This window comes from Symphalangus syndactylus, chromosome 11 (assembly GCF_028878055.3).
Source record: "Symphalangus syndactylus isolate Jambi chromosome 11, NHGRI_mSymSyn1-v2.1_pri, whole genome shotgun sequence".
Taxonomy (NCBI): domain Eukaryota; kingdom Metazoa; phylum Chordata; class Mammalia; order Primates; family Hylobatidae; genus Symphalangus; species Symphalangus syndactylus.
The window spans coordinates 38098697-38118582 of NC_072433.2; the positions used below are offsets into that span (position 1 = coordinate 38098697).

General features: G+C 45.1%; 1 protein-coding gene across 2 annotated transcripts in view; it reads right to left on the reverse strand.

The window, feature by feature from the left end:
* Window positions 1–13712: 13712 nt before the first annotated feature.
* Window positions 13713–19886, reverse strand: part of SLC6A2 (solute carrier family 6 member 2) — a 50766-nt gene continuing 44592 nt past the window's right edge. The window contains exons 13-15 of one of the 2 annotated variants that reach the window (XM_055298486.1): window positions 19604–19771; window positions 17974–18045; window positions 13713–17585 (exon numbers count right to left, since the gene is read on the reverse strand). In XM_055298486.1, coding sequence (XP_055154461.1) covers window positions 17562–17585; window positions 17974–18045; window positions 19604–19771 — 264 coding nt within the window. In that variant the 3' untranslated portion in view covers window positions 13713–17561. The remainder of the gene's footprint in view (window positions 17586–17973; window positions 18046–19603; window positions 19772–19886) is intronic. The other variant, XM_055298485.1, reaches the window with a different exon arrangement.

The following is a 19886-nucleotide window of genomic DNA, read 5'->3' on the forward strand; positions in this document are numbered from 1 at the left end:
TTGACCCTTCTCTCTAGCTGCCTTTAAGATTTTTTTCTTTTGTGTTGATGTTGGTGAATCTGATGACTATGTTCCTTAAGGATGGTCATGTTGTATAGCATCTAGAGGGTTCTCTGTATTTCCTGAATTTGCATGTTAACCTCTCTAGTGAGATTAGAGAAATTTTCATGGACTATATTCCCACGTATATTTTGCAAGGTTGCTTATTCTCTTTTTTTCTCTCAGGAATGCCAATGGATTGCAGATTTGGTCTCTTTACATATTTCTTGGAAGTTTTGTTCATTAAAAAAAATTTTTTTTAACTTTTGTCTGACTGTGTCTATGTGAAGAACTGGCCTTTGAGCTCTGAGATTCTTTCCTCATCTTGGTCTATTCTGTTGATAATATTTTTACCTATATTATAGAATTATTGTAGTGAATTTTTTAGCTCTGGAAGTTCAGTTTGGTTCTTTCTTAAAATGGCTATTTTGTCTTTCAGGTCTTGGAGTGTTTTACTGGATTCCTTGGGTTAGGTTTCAACTTTCTCCTGAATCTTGTTGAGCTTTCTTGCCATCTGCATTCTGAGTTCTATGCCTGTCATTTCAGTCTGGTTAAGAGCCATTCCTGGAAATCTAGTGGACTCATTTGGAGGTAAGGGGACGCTCTGGCTTTTTGAGTTGCCAGAGTTCTTGCACCGATTCTTTCTCATCTGGGAGGGTTTGTGTTCATTTTACTGTGGTGTAAGTTGAGTATTGTCAGTTGGCTTCTGGGTGTTTTCAGAAGGTCGAGGTTCTGTTCAGGGTCTTTATTTGTGGCTAAATTCTTGCCCTTGGTTTCACAGGAGGGCATAAAAGCAAAATATTTTTGATGTTGTAGTTCAGGCTATGATCCACTAGATCTTAAAAGATACAGAGTGGCTTAAGGGTAATGAGCTGTAGATAGGTTCTTAGCAGTGTGGCTCCTCTGTATTTCCTTTCATTTGCAGCCGTACTCTGCATTGCAGTGGAAGAGAGCGGTAACCCCCTTACCAGGTACACTCCTGGGCCTTGGAGGAGGCCCCTCCTATCACTGGTGCTGTGCCTGTGTTTCTTTTGTTGGATGTTCCAGACTGCAGGGGTCCCTGGCTGAGGCCAGGGCCCTAATATGTATTTCTTATGATGTCACAGCCCATCCCTTTGGGCCACTCTGGCCAGAGACCCTTTATAGCAAACAATATAGAACTCAAAAAAATACTGGCACATTACTAGAATCCCATTCCATCATTAATAATTAGTCTCACTTCATCACTGTATTGTATGAAAATGTCTCCCAGGGAGAGACCACTTGGGTTGGTAGCCTTTTTGGAGAGATCTTGTTGGGTTCCAAAAGCAAGACTGGACTCTGCAAACACACAGCTTTAGCCTTTTAGGCATCTGTATAATTGAGCTAAGAGACAATATCATCACTTGCTCTGAGCCTCTTTTGAGATGTTAATATGTATTGGATTTCCCTCATTACACAACCCATTTATTCATTCCTTTGCCCTCAGCAAAGGACTACTCTTCCTCCTTCTCCTCATTTTTGCCTAAACTTTCCAACTTTTGGAAGGTACATTAGTTTTGTCCACTGTGCTGGTCCAGATTGCAGGCAGCAATGCTAGTCTAGCAAGTGCCTCCCTCCTTGTTCCACTCCCATTCAGATAGGGTACAGTTACACAGGTGCAGAACTAGTGGGGTGTTTCTACCACCTGGTAAAATATAAATGCATTTACTATAAACCCCAATTTTTACAGATGGGATCAGAGCACAACCCACCCCATCAGGCCCTTAGAAATTTACACTTTTTTTGTTGTTGGAATCAGCCCTGGTCTTAGGGGCTGCATCAGGTAGGAAAAAGAAAAAAAAGTTGATATAATGTGAAGAAGATAAAAAAAATACAGTCATAATATCAGCATATTCTTTCCCTACTAAGAATTGCATAGTCACACCAGCATTCTCCCCATCTCCTCCTTCCCAGATCCACCAGGAAAACAGAGGAATCTATCTAGTGGGGGCACTCCTTCATCTCCTCCTGCTGAGTGTGAGCACATACTTGTGAAGGTGTGCAAGCCAGCCCTTCATGCCTTTATCTCCCTCCATTTCAGACAACCAATGTTTTAGTTGTCTGTTCCAATTTTCTATCAAACTATTATTCTGAGGAGGAGATCTCTCTGCCCATTGTTGGACATTATAGGCTATATTGTGTATTTCTTGGCCTGAGGAAATGTGACTCTGCCATCCAAATTGGTGCAACATCTTCTATTCCAGTTCTTTTATGGCATTCTGAGTATTTGCATCTTCCACCAGGTAAGAAAAGCCCAGTCTAGAGACAGCATCTATTCTGGTCAAGACTCCTTTTTAGCTCCCCCAGGCCAGGGCTACCACCATCAGTCTCACTTGACAGCTATGTTCAGGGCCTTCCCACCAGGGTCTGCCGCATAGCCCTCTGGAATCTCTGTCTCCTGCTGGCAAACAGAGCAGTTCTTATTGGCATTTTGTGCCTCAGAGGATGCAAAAGGAATATGCCTAGATTCATTCCAGCTGCATTACTGCTCTACCCCAGTGTCCGTTCATTTCATGGAGCCAAGTGGCCACCTTAAGCAAGCACACAGGGACATCTATTTGCCAATTCCAACTACCTTTCAAATCTGGAAAGGGATTCTTCTGAAGGGCATTGACATGTCCTACTTTAATGCACCCCTCAAATTCCCATAGGACCGTGCCCCATATGAGCATCCTTTTACTAGGCCAGGTTTCCATTGCCTTCTTGCCTGAGTGTGTGGCCAGGCCACTGGCCCCAACATGGGGGCTGTTCCCACTGTTCAATTCTTCCATCATGCTAGGTAAACAGCATGCAATTCAACCCATTGAGCTGATTTGTTTTTGCCTTCTTCAAACAAAGTAGTGGCCTTCCAAACTGGATGTTCGTTCACCTTGGAATTGCTGTCCACAGAACAAGCAGCTCTTAGTGCTCAGTTAAGAATGGGTTATAGGGCACTGTACAACTAGTATAATTCAGAAGCTCCTCACACAGCTCTGGAATCAGTCCTAGGGTGAAAGAGTCTCTCTCTTTGTGAGTGTCTCCTCCTTGCACTCCCAGATAGCATGATCCTGTATAAACAATTTCCAGTGAATTCTATTTCAACTGAACACATTTTCACAGAATACCTCTGAACACTGCCTTCCCCCTAACCCCAGTAGAGTGTTTCTCTGACATCACCCAAGATATCATGGGTATTTCAGAATTTAAGATCATTTTATGTCCTTCAGTCACTGAGGTAGCTTCAATTAATGTCCAATCACAAGGTAATAAGTGACCCTCAGGTGGAAATTCTCTAGTTCAAAGTCCCAGTGTTCATCACTGGGAGGCACTCACAGGCTTTTGCCATAAGTCCTGGTTTATGTCCCCCCACCCCCACCCTGCCCCCGCCAGGGCTATCACACTGAGAATTTGTTCCTACCAGTGCTCCAGCTTCTAGTCTACACTGTCTGGGCTCAGACAATCTTACTGGTTCTCATTTAGCGTGTTTAATTAATATTGCTTGGAAGTTGGATATATATGCCTTCTGTTTTACAGTACTAGGTAGGGGAAACATTCCCCAGTCAGATACAATGTCTATTCCCACAATACAATCATGTAAAGGAGATGCAAGCACTTCACATAAAGCCTGCCCAAACATATTAGTTTTCATCCAAATGTTCACCTTAATTCCCTCAACTCTTATATTCCTAACTGTAGTCTCCATTAGGACTATATCAACAGATTTCAGTTTTATAATACTAGGTAAGGGAAGTGTTCTCCAGCCAGACAAAATCCATTCCCACAAAACACTCAGGCAAAGGAGACACTGCTTTCTTATATAAAGCCTGTTCAAATGTTCCAACTTTCATAATCCTATCAGCCTTTACAATTGTATATCCTGTATACAATTCTGTATATAGCCCACATCGGGGCTTCACCACAGCACATGGGGGCTTTGGTATCAAGGAGCCCTGGAGTTTCTCTTCTCCAACTCCCGACCATTTCACCCACTCTTGTGCACAAAGCTTGGGTTTCCAGCAAGGTGTTTAGCAAAAGGACCTTGGCCCTTTTGTCAGTTGATTAACCTGCCTAATCATAGCCCCAAGCAATTTTTGGTTGGGTTTCTCATTGTAATCTTTCCTTTCTGGCTTTTAGGGTAAATAGATCAGACTTCTTTGGGGGCCTTTAATGTTGGGGTACCTTTGGCCTGCCCAACCTTTTGTATTGTTTTATTAAAACCTTTGTTTTAGGAACATAAAGTCAAACAAAGCTTGTTCTCACTCATATTGAGAAGCTTTAAAAAGTTGATCTCATAAAAGAAAAAACTAGAACAGAGGATGCTAGAGGCTGGGAAGGGTAGGGAAAGGCAAAGATAGTGAGAAATTTGTTAAGGGAGACAAAATTACAGTTAAATAAGAGGAATACATTCTAATTTTCTGCAGCACTTTAGGATGATTATAGTTAACAATAATGTACTATGCAGTTCCAAATAGCTAGAAGGAGAATACTGAATATTCCCAACACAAAGAAATATTAAATGTTTGAGATGATAGCTATTCTAATTACCCTGATCTGATCACTGTACATTATGTGTAGTGAAACATCACTACGTGCCCCCATAAATATGTACAATTATTAGATTGGTGCAAAAGTAATTGTGGTTTTGGATTGTGAATTTTAAATCATTATAACTAGGCTCAAACACATTTATTAATCAAAATAAAAACCATTACAATTAATACATTTTTGCCAATGAGAAATAAGTTTGTTTATTCCTGTAGCATAAAAATCCATGCTTCAGGATTCGATGAACTCTTGGAAAGCATTTTCTGCATCCTGCCGGTTGTGGAAGCATTTTCTCTGCAAAAAGTTGTCAAGATCCTTGAAGAAGTGGTAGACAGTTGGCTAGAGGTCAGGTAAATATGGCGGTTGAGGCAAAACTTCATAGCCCAATTCATTCAACTTTTGAAGTGTTGGTTGTGCGATGTGCAGTTGGTTGTTGTGGAGAATTAGACCCTTTCTGTTGACCAATGCTGGTCGCAGGCATTGCAGTTTTCAGTGCATCTCATCGATTTGCTGAGCATACTTCTCAGATATAATGGTTTCACTGGGATTCAGAAAATGGTAGTGGATCAGACTGGCAGCAGATCACCAAACAGTGACCATGACCTTTTGTTTTTTGGTGCAAGTTTGGCTTTGTGAAGTGCTTTGGAGCTTCTTCTAAGTCCAACCACTGACCTAGTTGTCGCCAGTTGCCATACAAAATCCACTTTTCATCACATGTCACAATCCAATTGAGAAATGGTTCATTGTTGTTGCATAGAATAAGAGAAGATGACACTTCAAAAATACTTTTTTTTATTTTTGCTCAGCTCATTAAGAACCCACTTATTGAGGTTTTCCACCTTTCCAATTTGCATCAAATGCCGAATGATCGTAGAATGGTCAAGTTGAGTTCTTCAGCAACTTCTCCTGTAGCTGTAAGAGGATCAGCTTCGATGATTGTTCTCAATTGGTCAGTGTTAACTTCTGATGGCTGGTCAATACACTCCTGGTCTTCAAGGCTCATGTCTCCTTTGCAAAACTTCTTGAACCACCACTGCACTGTATGTTCATTAGCAGTTCCTGAGCCAAATGTGTTGTTGATGTTGTGAGTTGTCTCCACTGCTTTACGACCCATTTTCAACTAAAAAAAATCATTCAAATTTGCTTTTTGTCTAACATTATTTCCATAGCCTAAAATAAATATGAAATAAATAGCAAGTAATAAGTCATTAGCAAAAAAATAAAGCAAGATATGTGCATTAAAATCATGTATAGCATAACCACATTTATTTAAGGATGTATTCCAATATCAAATGGCACATTTCAACAGTACAAAAACTGCAATTACATTTGAAAGAACCTAATACTATATGTCAATTAAAAGTTAAATTTGAACTTAAAAAAATAAAATCTTTGTTTTAAACCCACCCTTTGCTTCCCACCTGGGCTGGTGTAAGATTCCTAATTGGTCTCTCTATTACTACTCTCCCCACTACAGAGGCAGAGTGAGCCATCTGAATGGCCACAATTGTTTTCACCTCTCTATATACCAGCTTTTGCATGTGGTTTCAAAATAATATACGGCAGACATGACGGTGTGCCAGTTCTCAGCCAAGGCCTTAAGAGGCCTTACTCATGTCCACTCACTCCCTTGAACCCACATGATTTCCCTGGGGAATGAGACACTGCATGGAAGGAAAACATCCCAGGGGAGGCTATCTAAGACCAGCCAGTTTCCAACTGGCCTGCCAGCTACAGACACATGAGGAAACCCAATCAAGATGCGGAGCTTGGTCAGTATCTGCAGAACTTCCTAGATGGGCCACAGATTTACGAGTTAAATACATGGTTGTCTTTATAAGTTTGGGGGTAGTTTGCTACACCACAATCGTTCACTAATACACCATCTACACCCAATTATGATTATATCATTCCACCCATCTAAAACCCTTGGCTCCCTTTTGCCTTCTGGAAAAAGTTCCACTGCCTTATCTCAGCACAGGATGTCTCTCATATTCTGAATTTTATGCTCCTCTACAGCCCCTCTGCTTGGACCCTGCAAATTTCTGCAGATCTTGTACTCTCTGCTACTGAGTCATGCCTCTGTGCTGCCACTTTCGCTATTCTCATGACCTGGAATTTCCCTGAGACGCAACTCTAGCACCACCTGCTATGGGGAGCCCTCTCTGATCTCCCCACATGGGGCTCTGTGCATGATTTCTCTGCTAGGTTATGAGGTGGTCTTGTCTCATTCATCTCTATAAACCCAACCATCCCCTTAAGGCTTACATGTGCCAGATCCTTGTCTAAGCACCAGGCATACAAATATGAATAAGCAGTTATTGCCTCCTGTCTGAAAAGTTGCTGGTCTCCTGAAAGATCATTTCAATAAATGTGGCAAATGTGATGGATAGGTTAGGAAAGGCATTTTTTAGGGTCTGATATCTTGAGTGACAATCAGAAGTTATCCAGGTTCAGAGAGATGAAAGAGGGGGAAGAGCCCAAGGCTGAGCTCAGGGAGATAGGGTGTGCTTGGATGATGTGCAGCTAGTGTAGGGTGATGGTGCAGAGAGGTGGGGTGAGATGAAGACAGGGAGGCGGAGGACTTGAATTTACCTTGAAGGAAATGAGGAGCCACTAAAGGGCTTCCCATGAGCATGCAATGGGTGCTGAATAAATGTTTCCTTATCAACACACAATCCCTCTCCCCATTAGACTGAGAGCTCTTCCTGGGCAGGACTATTCCTTCTCTGTTTTCCATTGTTCTTTCCTGGAACACAGTGGGACCACGTATGATTCTGATCAATGAATAAATGAATGAACGAATGAGTGCAACCAAGATATGATAGTAACAAAACAAAATGGATCTTTTCATTCATTCAGAACTGCTTTTCACTCTCCTGGTTCCAGAGAGTGTTGAGGATTCAGACAGGCTCTGAGAAGGGTCTGGGTTCAGCCTCTGCTTAGCAGCAGAAGTGTGTGTTGGTGCCACCTGGTGGTCATAGTGCTCATATTATCCATTAGAAATCTCCCTCCGTTGTTGCTAACGCACCTGTCAGGCCAGGGAAGGGGAGAGGGAACCTAGAATGGGCAGAAATACTCTGCTCAATGGACAGATCTACCTGTCAGCTCAGTGGTGCCTCTGTGAATGCCAACCCCAGGTCTGTCTGTCTTCCTCCTGCAAGACCTGAGTCCTGAGTCCCAACAACTTGAGCCCAAGGGAGTAACTAATATCAGACCATAGAACATAGATGCCCTTATCTGTGGCCTTTCTGTCCAGGGTGCTTTCCACAGGGACCCTCTTGTTCTCAGCAGATGAGGGAACCTGGGGTGAGGAAGCTGCAGAGAGGGAGGCAGTGATCAGCATCTCCTCAATGTCCTTCCCATCCTCTCCCTAAGAGGACCATGATTCTGTTCAGGGCAGCAACGTACCCAGCAAAAGTTCTTACTTCTCCAGACTTTCTTATAGTCACGGGTCCTGTGTCACACAGATTTGGCCAATGGGGTGTAGGCAGACTGTGGAGGGGTTCCAGGGAAGCCACGATCCTCCAGCATGACAAGAGATGACTCAACTGTCTTCTGCCTTTACCTTTTCTCTCCCTCCCCCTTCCTCCTGCCTGAAAGTTGGGCAAGGCATCTGCAGGTGGCTCCACCATCTTTTCTCCATGAGGATGAGCACCACATGCTATGGATAGTGGAACAAGAAGCTGGAAGGCATCCAATTTTTTTATTACTTTTTAAAGCAGCGCCAGAGCCATCTGGGGCTTCTGGACACATCCAGGCAGGGGCCCCTGTTGAAGTCCTTCTCTAGGGCCAAAGTTACTTCTCCATCTTCTTCCTGCTCATCTTCTCCCTGACCTATTGCCTGTTTGTTACAAGAGGATAAGAAAACCCCACTTATGAAGAAATTATAGTTACATTTCTGTTAGATGCAGTCACTTGCATCCTAACATATATGTGCCTAATCTTTTTGCTTTTAGCTAGTGAGCCCAGACTAAACCTGTATTTGGCATAAAGAACCAGAGAGTACAGGATTGGGGGGTTTCTGGAGAAAGCCAGGATAGGTACTTTTCCTAGGAGACAGGGAGCCTCTGTCCAAACTGAATTCCTTCTTACTGTGTGATCTAGAGCAAGTTGTTTGCTTCCTATCACAGTGTAGGCACTTAAATAACTATATCTATGGATATAGATATAGATATAGATATACACACACACATATATATTTACATTTACATATTTTTGTTAAAAATAGGTATATATGTGTATAACACATATATGTGTGTTAAATTACATATATATGTACAACTTATATATGTGTACACATAAGTTATTTATTTAGTATTATGCATTTGCAATTGAAGAAGGGATGGAAGTAGAGGAAGACTCATGTCCACACCAGCCTGACCGTGTTATGCCCATGTGGCCGGGAACCAGGGAAGAGGGCAGATCAATGGTTAAGACACAGACTGGAGCCAGGCTTACCGGGTTCAAATCCCAGTTCCAACAACTAGTTATTTCATCTCTTTGTGTCTCAGTTTCCCCCATTTATAAATGCGAATAATCATGCTATCTCATGGAATCATTAGGAGGGTTCAGTGACTGATATTTGTAAAGCGCTCAGAATAGTAACTGACACAAGGTAAACCAACCTGTTTGCTAATTAAAGGCAGCTCAGCCAATTGGCCTTGTCCAAGGTGCTGATGCTCCTAAAGCCTTGGTCTTCCTGGAACTCCAGGGCTTGTGTGGCCGGGATGTGGCCTCATACTCTCAGCTGTTTTAATGAAGCCACACACTCTTTGTGCTGTGTTGTCCTTCCAATTCCAAAACTCAATGGCAAGGGCTCCACAAATGTAACTGTGGAGCCCAGATCCTCTAATCTTGTCTCTGACACTCCCTGGTTTGGCTCTGCAGTCCATTTGACAGGCCAGAGCTGCAATGCTCTCCTTATGTGAGTGGGTATGCCTCAAATGCCAGCCCTACCCTGTCCCTTCTCCCCATGATAGGGGATTGTTACCACCAAGTGACTGCAGATGTGGGTCAGGGGTCAAAGGCGACTACAAGGAGGCAGTTTGGTTGCCGTGGTGCAAGAAAAGAGGTTTAGCAGGGTCCTGGGAATGGCTCGAGGTGGACGGCAGGCAGGTGCCCTGTTGCTGGGCTGACTGTGACCAGGCGCTACTGCTGTGTTAGGCCTCTCTTCTTCTGACTCCTTGTCTGCCCTTCCTGGGCTAGGGTCTGGATTGCAGCCTGGAGCTGCAGGGGTGTGTGGGGTGCTCCCCACCTGACTATCCTCTGCTGCAGAGATGGTGGCTTTGTGGCTCCTGGGCATTCCAGGCTGTGACCCTTGCTGGGCCTTCTCTGGGGACAGGATGGTCCTCCTTGATGTACTGCAGCCCAACCCTTACCCTCATGTCCTGCTAGTCTGACCCGGCCCAGCTTTCTCCAGGCCTGAGGCTGGCAGAGCCGGTAGCTGATAAGCAGGACACCAGGACCCAGACAATTGCCAGCTCCTTGAGGAGTCTGCCTCTTGTCTCCTCCCTTTCCAGGTCATAGCCAAGACTAGGGCCAGCCTAGAGTAATATTTCCCATGCCAGTGGTCTAATGGGGGCTGACAGCTGATGGCTTACAGGGAAGCCGGGTCCTGCAGGAGGCAAAGTCTGTGGAGCCTGGGATTTCCAGAAGCTTGAACTTCCTGCCCAGGTGGTTGCATGCATTCAGGCCCAGGGAAACTTGGATTTGGCTACCCAGAGCCAAATTCAAGGACATCATCCTAAGGAAGGCACCATCCTAAGGAGGGGATCCAAGAGGACGATGAAACAGACACTGATTTGGCTTCACGAAAACACAGTGGTAGCTGGGATGCCTTTGAAATGGGCAGAGGTGATGAGAGGAGGAAATATACATTCATCCTATAGCCGACATGAACCAAATATACAAAACGATAAACTGCGTAGGTGGTACTATTCTGAATACAGTATTAACATTTAATTCTCCCCATGACCCTAGCAGGGGTCACTACTGTCTTTCCCATTTATCGATGATAAACGGAGGCAAAGGGAAGTTATGTGGCTTGCCCAGGGATTCACAGTGTGAAGTGATGGAACCAGGGCTTGAATCCAGATACTGCAGCCCCAGAGAGTTGCTCTAAGTGTACATCACCTTGTTTCACCTTCCTGAAAACTCACTGTGGGAATCTTATTCTCACTCTTCAGAAACAAGAAAGCCTTCGGAAGTTTTACATAACTTGTATAAGATTTCACAGCAGTCAGTGGTAAAGCTGAAACTCAAATCCAGGTCTAGTCCAACTCCAGACCCTTCACTCTTTCCACCTAACCAGAGGTCTGCAAACCAGAGACCTCAGGCCAAATCCAACCCACCACCTGATACTTATAAATAAGGTTACTTTCATGCTACAACAGCAGCTGAGAAGTAGCGACAGAGACCTTTACAGAAATAGTTTACCAAGCCTTGCACTAAACTTATAGGATGAACAAAAGGCAGCAACTCCCACCTTTATCTGTCACTGTCTGCCTGACAAAGTAGCCGTTTACATCTTCATATGAGTTAGCCCATCAACTTCATGCCAGCTCCCTGAGTGTGTCTCATAGAGTCAGAAACAGAAAGGACTTTAGAGAATCACCCAATCCAACATTCTTATTTCACAGCTGGGAGAGCCAAGGCTTAGCAATGACTTTTCCAACCTGACTCAATCATCACGTCAGAGGAGTTGGTCTCAAGTGGACACTGGGGAGCCAGAACTTTTCCAGAGCATTGATCCCTAACAGCATTGATCCCTCCAGTCCTGTTTGAGACTGTGTGACGAAGCAATGTTCCCAGTCCCCTGCAACAAGCTCCCGTTAGGTGACCAAGTCCTTATAGCCCTGCAGTCTCTTCCCACAGTTCTGTGGTACCCATCAGGACTTGTCTGGTCCCCACTCTACCTTCTTTCCATAGGGCAGTGAATATAATGTGAAGAGCATTGACCCAGGCATGAGGGGACCTGACTTTGCCCTTCGGTAGCTGCGTGACCTTAGGCAAGTCACTTCTTAGCTTCAGCCTCAGTTGTCTCATCTGTCCAGTGGGCACGGTGTTCCTGTTGCTGCCTATCTTGCAGGCTCATTGTCAGGGGATAAAATGAGGTATTTGCTGTGGGATGATTGATATGAAAAGTCAAGCCAGGCCCAGTGGCCCACACCTGTAATCCCAGCTACTCAGGAAGCTAAGGCAGGAGGTTTGCTTGAGGTCAGGAGTTTGAGACCAGCCTGGGCAATCTAGCGAGTCACTGTTTCTACCAAAAATAAAATTTGCTAACTGTGGTGGCATGCACTTGTAATCCCATCTACTCAGGAGGCTGAGGTGGGAGGATCACTTTGAGCCCAGGAGGTCAAGACTGCTGTGAGCTGTCATCTCACCACTGCACTCCAGCCTGGGCGACAGAGTGAGACCCTGTCTCAGAAACAAACAGACAAAAAAACAAAGACAGCATAATGCAGGGTGACTGAGATTCAGAAATAAGATCTATTGTCTTCCTCATTTAGTTTGGGGTGAAAGACAGAGACCGATGCCATGTATCATCAGAAGAGAGAGGCCCCCAAAAGTAATATATACTTGTGGGTTTTAAATATTTGAAAATTGGATGAATGTATGGATCGTCTTTCCCCCAAATTGAGCACAAATTCATTCAAACGAAGCTTGAATTTAATCTCAGAAGATTCCGAAAAATTTTGAAACCCATTCATGAACACTTAGTTCTGACCACTCCCGATCCACTGTACAGAGGAACAAATTGAGCCTCAGATAGAGACTACGTGTATCAGTGCCTTTGAGGAGGAGATAAAAATGAAGCTATCCAATCTCCAGAAGTAGGATGGGGTGCAATTAAATTAGGGAAAATTCAGAAGCCCACCAAGTGCCTAAGGTGAGGCTTATCTGTGCTCCTCCGACTTCTCCTACTGTGTTGCCAGCCTAGGGGACAGGGTGGAAGCCTGGGCCACCAGATTCTCCATCACCCCCACAAAACAGCTGCCCTTTCCCTCTCTGGACCAGCCTCCCTCCCCTCCTCCCACAGGACCACTGCTTACCAGATCTCGTCAGGCACAAGGGAGTGCCAGAAGTGCAGCTGCCTTCTGTTTGATTCACTATAATAAAGCCCAACTCCAATTCCGGGTTGAAACAAAATGATCAGAATGATAATAGCCTCTCTGGGATATCTGCCCAACTCTAATTTGTGAGGCCAAACCACTCCTACCCCAGGGTCCATGACATGAATGTATTTGCATCTCCCAGTGCTGCTGTACAAGGCTGGCTTATGACTGTCAAGAAAAAAAGAAAAAAGAAAAAAAACAACCCTAGAAACTCCAAATGGAAGGAATCTTAGAAGTTGTTCAACCTCCCTCCCCCCAATTCCACCTGACATTGCATCCCCAGGAGACACTGCCTGCTATCTGCTTGCATATCTCCAGAGCTGGAGTTACCACTTCCAGCAACAGCCCATTCTCTGTTCTGGTCGAATCTTGCAAGCTGTCTTCCTGGACTTCCTACCATTGGCACCATTTCAGCACTTGGGCCCACCACACACTCTCTGATAGCCTTTAGATATTTGAAGACATTGACTGAACAGTTATTTGACAACACCTCTTTTATATTGGTATCACTATCTGCTTGCTGGCTTGCATTAAAAATAATTACCTATAAGTTCACATCTTCTCCAAACAATGACAATACTCAGTTTACATCTTCCCCAAACAAAGACTTAGATCTTCTAAGGGTCTAAATATGAATGTATCCCTCTCCCCAGAAAAATTCACACACGCACCAAATTGTGTATTTAATTCAATCCAACAGGAGGTTCTGAGCTCCTTGAAGCTCAGCCTTAGAAATGAAAACTAAACTAAACTAAACCTGGTATCACTTGGTGCCCTCTTTTTATTTAAAAATATATGTTAATCTCAAAGCTAAGATTACAGATTTAACTCCTTCCAATCTCCTTTTCCATAGGTTATAAAAAGAGTTATTTGATTAAAAGGTGGGTCACTATGACCAGACGCTCTTCTTTACTAGTTGGAAGCTGATCATAGACACACCCACCTCCCTTACATAATTTGTAGCATTCCACCTTCATGGAAGAAAGCATTCAGAACTCTACTACCAGATACATAGCCCAGGAAACATTCTTTATTATTCTGTACACTTACATTCCACGAGGAGAACAACTTTTAAAATAAATCCAAATCATACACAGAAATCTGCATGACATTGGAACAGTCCATGACACAGAGAGGACACAACTGAAATAGTCTTTATTTACACGGAAGCAGAGAGACAGAGGGATGAGGGCAGGCACCCCAAAAGTGACGTCACATTCACCAATGTTTCAGTGGCTTCTGAGACCACAGCAGAGCTGTGGATCCTGGGACTCACAGGGTATGACAACGTGTTACCCTCCAAAGCCTCAAAACAAAAGGGTTGGATTAAAAACAAATACCAAGTGTTTCTGGCATCAGTTGAAAAATATCTGAGAAAGAGGAACTATTGACTGTTCAGAAAAATCAAAGTTCTGGAGGCTAGAAATCTGACATTTCTCTGATAGAGAGATCACTGGTCATCAGTTCATTTTGGAAAATTCTTACAGTTAAGTGATGTGTTTCCTTCATTGTAAATTTAACAGGAGAGCATCATTATGGATATATGCAGGGTTTTCTTTAATGGAATGGGAACTTTGATGATCTGATATAACCCCTGATTTTAAAGACAAAGAATCTTGAAGCCCCAAAAGATGAAGCCACTATCCCCAGGCCACCCAGCTAGTCAGCTGCAGACCCAAGTCTGTAAAACTATATGCTGTGCTTTTTCCGCCACACTACACACCTTCTCTGTTTTTCTCTCTTCTGTGGCTTTCGAAGGAAATAAACAAATAAAGTGAGTTCAATGGGCTTCTTTACTAAGAAATGATTTCTTTGGTAAGAATGCTTCAGTCTCACATTAGCAAGGCTGGAAAACAGATCATATAGCAGGAGCTGGCTCCCATCTGAGTGGTAACTCCCTTTGAGAATTAAGGCAGCTTCGGGGATTTCTGTTCAGCAGGATATCTGGCAAGAGTTGGTAGCTCTCCTTCTCCCTTGTCTCATTTTCATCTAGAATGAAGGCTAAAAGGTGGGTGCTAAATAACTAGACATTGAGTAGATGTAAATGTGATGTTCTCAAACTGATATTTTACATTTCATGAAAAATAATAATTCTTTAAAAACCTGACAAAATATCAAAAGTGTCAAGTGTCATATACAGTACACAGCACCCTTGTCCCGGGTGACCTCTGCTATTAAAAACAAGCTACAAAAAGGAAGTCAAAGATGACTTAACATAAAGACCATACTCTCTCTCCATTACATGTGGGTGGAAAGGTAAACCCAAATGGTCTCCAAACACCTCCCCGAGAACTCCCAAGGGCTTTCTGGTACCCCCCCACCCTCCCAGGGGACCCAGGCTTGGAGCCAGGTTCCCACTCCAGATTCAGGAGCCAACTTCCGCTGCAAGGCAGCACCATTGCGTTGGTTTGGTGTTGGTTCAGCTAGCACCACATCTCCGATTCACTCCGGGACAAATGTCTGGAGGCAGAAGGGGCCACATGCAGATGGCAAAGAGGAAATGGCAGGCTCTCTCGGAAGCATGCCCCTGCTCTAATGCACAAGGCTTTGCTGACTGTTTGCTCTCATTTCAACCAAGTAGACTCAGCTTTTCACATCCAACTGTTCCAAAGAGTGATTATTTTCACCAAAAAAAGAGCAGCTAAATAATTTCCTCACTGGAAACCAGCTAGAGGAAAATAAATTGCATTCTCTAGCCCCTTCCCATCCTCCAACACATTGTTCTTTTGCTAAGAAATTTTCCTTTGCTGTTTGAATGAGTCTTTTAAAAATGACAGCCCTGGGTGGGGTGAACCATATTGTGCAGGGAATTTCAAAATAATCTGGGCTGAGAGACAGCGGATGTGAATTGAAGGTCCAACTCGATCTCTTAGTTGCTAAAATACCTTGAGCAAGAGTGACTAAAATGCTAGGCCTTGGTTTTCTCACCTGGCAAACGGGGAGATAGAAGCTATAGCCCTGCAGTCCTCACTGGGCAGATGGCAGGTAATGTGCATAAAATTGCTTTATTACAAAAAAAAAAAAAAAAAAAAAGAAAAGAAAAGAAAAGAAAAGAAAAATGGTAACACCTAGGAAGAAGTTACCTTTTATGGGAGGATTCAAAGTTACTAATGGGGCCCAGACCCCGACCTGATTGTTCTCCTCCATTCTTAAGCCTCACTGTTCACAGGGCTCCAAGACACCTGCCACCTGGGCTGTCTCAGGCATTCAGCTGATGTTTTTATGCGGAAAGATTCAAAGTCTCCCGATTTTCCCTCTTTTCTCTATAGAATGACCTGAGGACCCCGACCCAGCAAGGAAACCTCAGAACCCTGGGAGACAAAACCATCTCCCTGCCCCACCCTGGTCCCCTCATAATCCTCTTCGTGCAGGAGCCACCAGGCTCAATGACACCCCAATTTGAGGCAAAGCACCTTCTTGAAGTTCGAGTGCAGCGGCTTCTTTATTTTTTCCCAAGATCCTGCAACAGGAGCTCCCACAGTCAGAATAAGAATCCCTCCAACAAGGGTGTAAGAGACTCTAACCATAAACAGAAACCCCACGCAAAGATGCCAATAATTTAGCAAACTAGGAATCATTTCTCTTACGGAACTAAAACTAACCACCACCAGAGGGCACCAAGTGCAAGTTTGTATCAGAAGTAGATCCAAGTAGAAACCTAGACGTTCTCTGAAACCACCAAACTGTCCCATCCACTCTCGAAATTCTCCCCTCCACTTGAGAGAGTATTTCTGGGCTGCTCGTCTCACTCTGCCTCCAAGGTGCCACATCTAGTGCATGAGAGTTTTTGCAGCCAACTCTCCATTTCTCAAGGCCCCCGGTCCACTCCAGGTGGGATTCCCAGAGGGAGGCTGTGCAGGTGTCCAAGAACAATAAATTAACACAACAGCCTGTCAGGCTCCCTTTGGGCACCCACCTGGCCTTGTGAGGACAGCACGGTGAAGGCACATATGCGGCCTCACTTGGTCCCTGCCCCCGTTTCCCCAGGCAGGTCTCAGGAAGTGCAGATGGGTTTCTGGGCTCCGTGTCTTTCAGAGCAAGAGCAGCATGAAGCCTCAGTAGATGTGGCTTGCCACGTGGCCTCCACAGCTTGTCTGATGTAGGTACCTCCTAGAACCTGCTCACTATGGTTCATTTACCCTCTTCCTTCTGGCCCCCATAGCTCTGGGCCATCTGACCACCAAAAGCTGGAGGAATGTTCCAGAACACACACATCAAGCTCAGATTGGCCAGAGTGAAAATTAACTATGAATGTTTCTACTCAAAATCCCTTAAAGCATCTATCCACTGACTTCATTTTAGGGACAAATAAATCTAACTCCCAGGCTGAGGCTCAGACATGAGAGGGCTGTCTGGGGTGGGCAAGAGGAGGGTCTATGTACCTTCCCCAACCACCCCACTAAACTCAGCCGGATTTTGTTTGATTTTTGCTTTTGTTTTTGTTTTTGTTTTTTGGGGGGGGTATCTGATCAAAAGCCCATCCTCTCTCTGATTTGGTGGACTAAGAACTCCTGTGTCCAAACTCTAGGCAAATGTGGTGGGGGTTTCCGACCTCATGAACCCGGCTTCGGCAGGATCCCAAAGTGGGAGAGACTTCCCCCAAAACAACGGGACAGAACAGAAGTCATTTTCCTGTTTGCTCCTCTCCTCTGAGCTAACAGCCCCCAGGCCAGATGCACAGAAGGTGAACAAAAACTACAGTCACGAAATCATTTGTAATTGGGAAAAGAAGAGAGGATCAGAAAGGACAACTTCCAGGGGAGGAATCCCAAGATGGTGTCCGGGGTGGGAACGAAGCGGAGGCTTGTGACCTGGACATTGGCATGGGGGTTCCTCCTCCTCCTCCTCCAGGCAGGCTCAGATGGCCAGCCAATGTTGCAACTGCAGAGAAAGATGGCGAGGACTTGATGACATGGTGGGGACCGAAAGGAGCAAGGGCCAGCTGGCGGGGGCAGCAGGAGGTAGAGAGGAGGCAGAAAAACACCCCCTTCCTTCACGGACCTCAGGGAACATGTAAGTTGATTCCCTAATTGTCACAGAGGCCCAGAAAGGGCAACAGAACCTCCCCGAAGTCACACGGCAAGCCTGAGGCCATGGGCCCGCGGGGAGCCTCCCTGTCCCCCATCCCGATGTTTCCAAGGGGAAAAGGCAGCTCACACTGGGTTTCTGGGTTTTCTGGCTGTGAGGTCCAGCCTTGGGCAGTGCACAGCAGGGAACAGCCAGGGCCTGCCCTTGTGATCTCCACCCCAGGGGTCTAGGCTGCACCCACCTGGAATTGTCTGACGTCCCTCTGAGCCACCAGGTGGTGCTCGTTCTCTGGCGTGATGCCATAGGCCAGTCTCTGAAAGGAAGAGAAGGGGAGGAGGGAGGCCTCAGCTTGGCCCAGGGACACCCTTCTGGCAGCCTGGCTGCACCCCCAGATGAAGGCCACCTGCTATTTGATCCTGCAGCCCCACATGGGTAGCATTCGGGGTCTGTACAAGACACCTCCAGCCTTGTTTGTGGAGCTGGTCCATTGAGTCATTCATCCAGCCACTGTTTCTTGAGCTGCCTACTGTGGTCAGACATGGGTCTAGGCCTGTGGATCCAAACTTGAAGGAGACCCACGCAGTCTCTACTTTGGGGGAGCTTACCGCCCATGTAAGGGACTGGCAATGAACAAACACACACATCGTCTTAGACCCAGAATGGAGAAAGTGCAGCAGGGAGAGTGTGGAAGGAAGCCTCTGGCCCTGCAGGTAATCAAGGAAGCCCTTCTGCAGTGGAGGCACTTGTGGGGTCTCAAGCCATGTGTTCTGAACCAACCCTTGATCACTGATAGTGGGAAGCCTCTCCACTCCCAAAGTGTGGAGAATAGAAGGCTCAGGTCCCAGTTGCCATGTCTAGAATGAGGTCACTGAACACTGATCCTCCCAGTGACCCGGAACAAGAGGTCCCCAGACTTAGGGATTTCACAGACAGGAAACGTATCACAAAGAATGAGGGTGGGGACTGTCTGTCTGGCACTCCCTTCCTTGAGTTTCCGCGTGGCTCCCAAGGATGCCTTCCATCCTCATTTTGTTTTCCTGCCCTTCATTAGAATGTGAACTCCATAAGGGCAGGAATTTTTGTCTAGTGCCTCGAATACTGCCCAGCAAATATCTGCGTCCCAATAAATACCTTCCAAGTGAGTGGATAAAGGAATGAAGGAATGAAATCTTTGTTTTGTAAGGTAAGGATATGAGGAAAAGATTATCACTATTAGTTTATGAAAGAAAGGGTATTTTAATCAAATAGGAATGACAATTTCAGAATAAAGGGCAGTTTCCTAAATATTTATATAAATGTGTGTGTGTATATATATGTATATACATACACATGTACATATATACATATGTATAAATATTGACATATATGCAGAATGCATAGAAAGAAAATATAGTTCAGAAATCTCTGGTTTAGGCTGACCAGATTATTAGGTTCTGGAAAGAGGCAGATGAAAACCAGAAGGAGCAGATCACAGTGGCTTTGATGGGGAGAGCTGGGACACCTTGGGAAATGACAAAGCTTAGACAGAGGCATGAGAGTGAGCTGGGTTCAGGCAGTCTGTCTAATCAATCCTTAGTGAACTCCAGGGCTGAGCTCACCCCCAAGTAACATGTACTGAACACCTCCTGTATGCCAGACACTGTGCTAACTACTTCCTTTTTGTTTTGGGGTATGTAATATTATCCTCAAGATACAGATGTGGAAACTGAGACTCATGGGGGAAAATAACTTGGCCAATGAGGTGGGTCCGTTTGACACTAGTGTCTGTGTCCTTCTGTCTCCCTTCCCCCACCCCAACAGGAATGAGAGTCCTCCTGTCTTCCCCCTCAGCCCCCTCCCACCCTGTTCCCCTGGGGATGACCAGAGCTCACCTCCCAAAGAGAGCCCTGCGTGCTGAGGAACTTATAGATGACGTAGATGGGCACCAGGACCATGGAGGACAGGGCGATGCCCCACCCCACCCAGTTGGCCCAGGGCGGGAAGATGTAGTCGTCGTAGGTGAGTGGCTTGAAGTTGATGATGCTGACAACAACCACGAACTAGAGATGGGCAGGGAAGGGAGAGAAAGCAAGACAGGACAGAAGAGAGACAAGAAAGGAAAGAGAGAAGGAAGTGGAAGAAAGGTGGGAGAGAAATGAAGAGCAGTGAGCATCA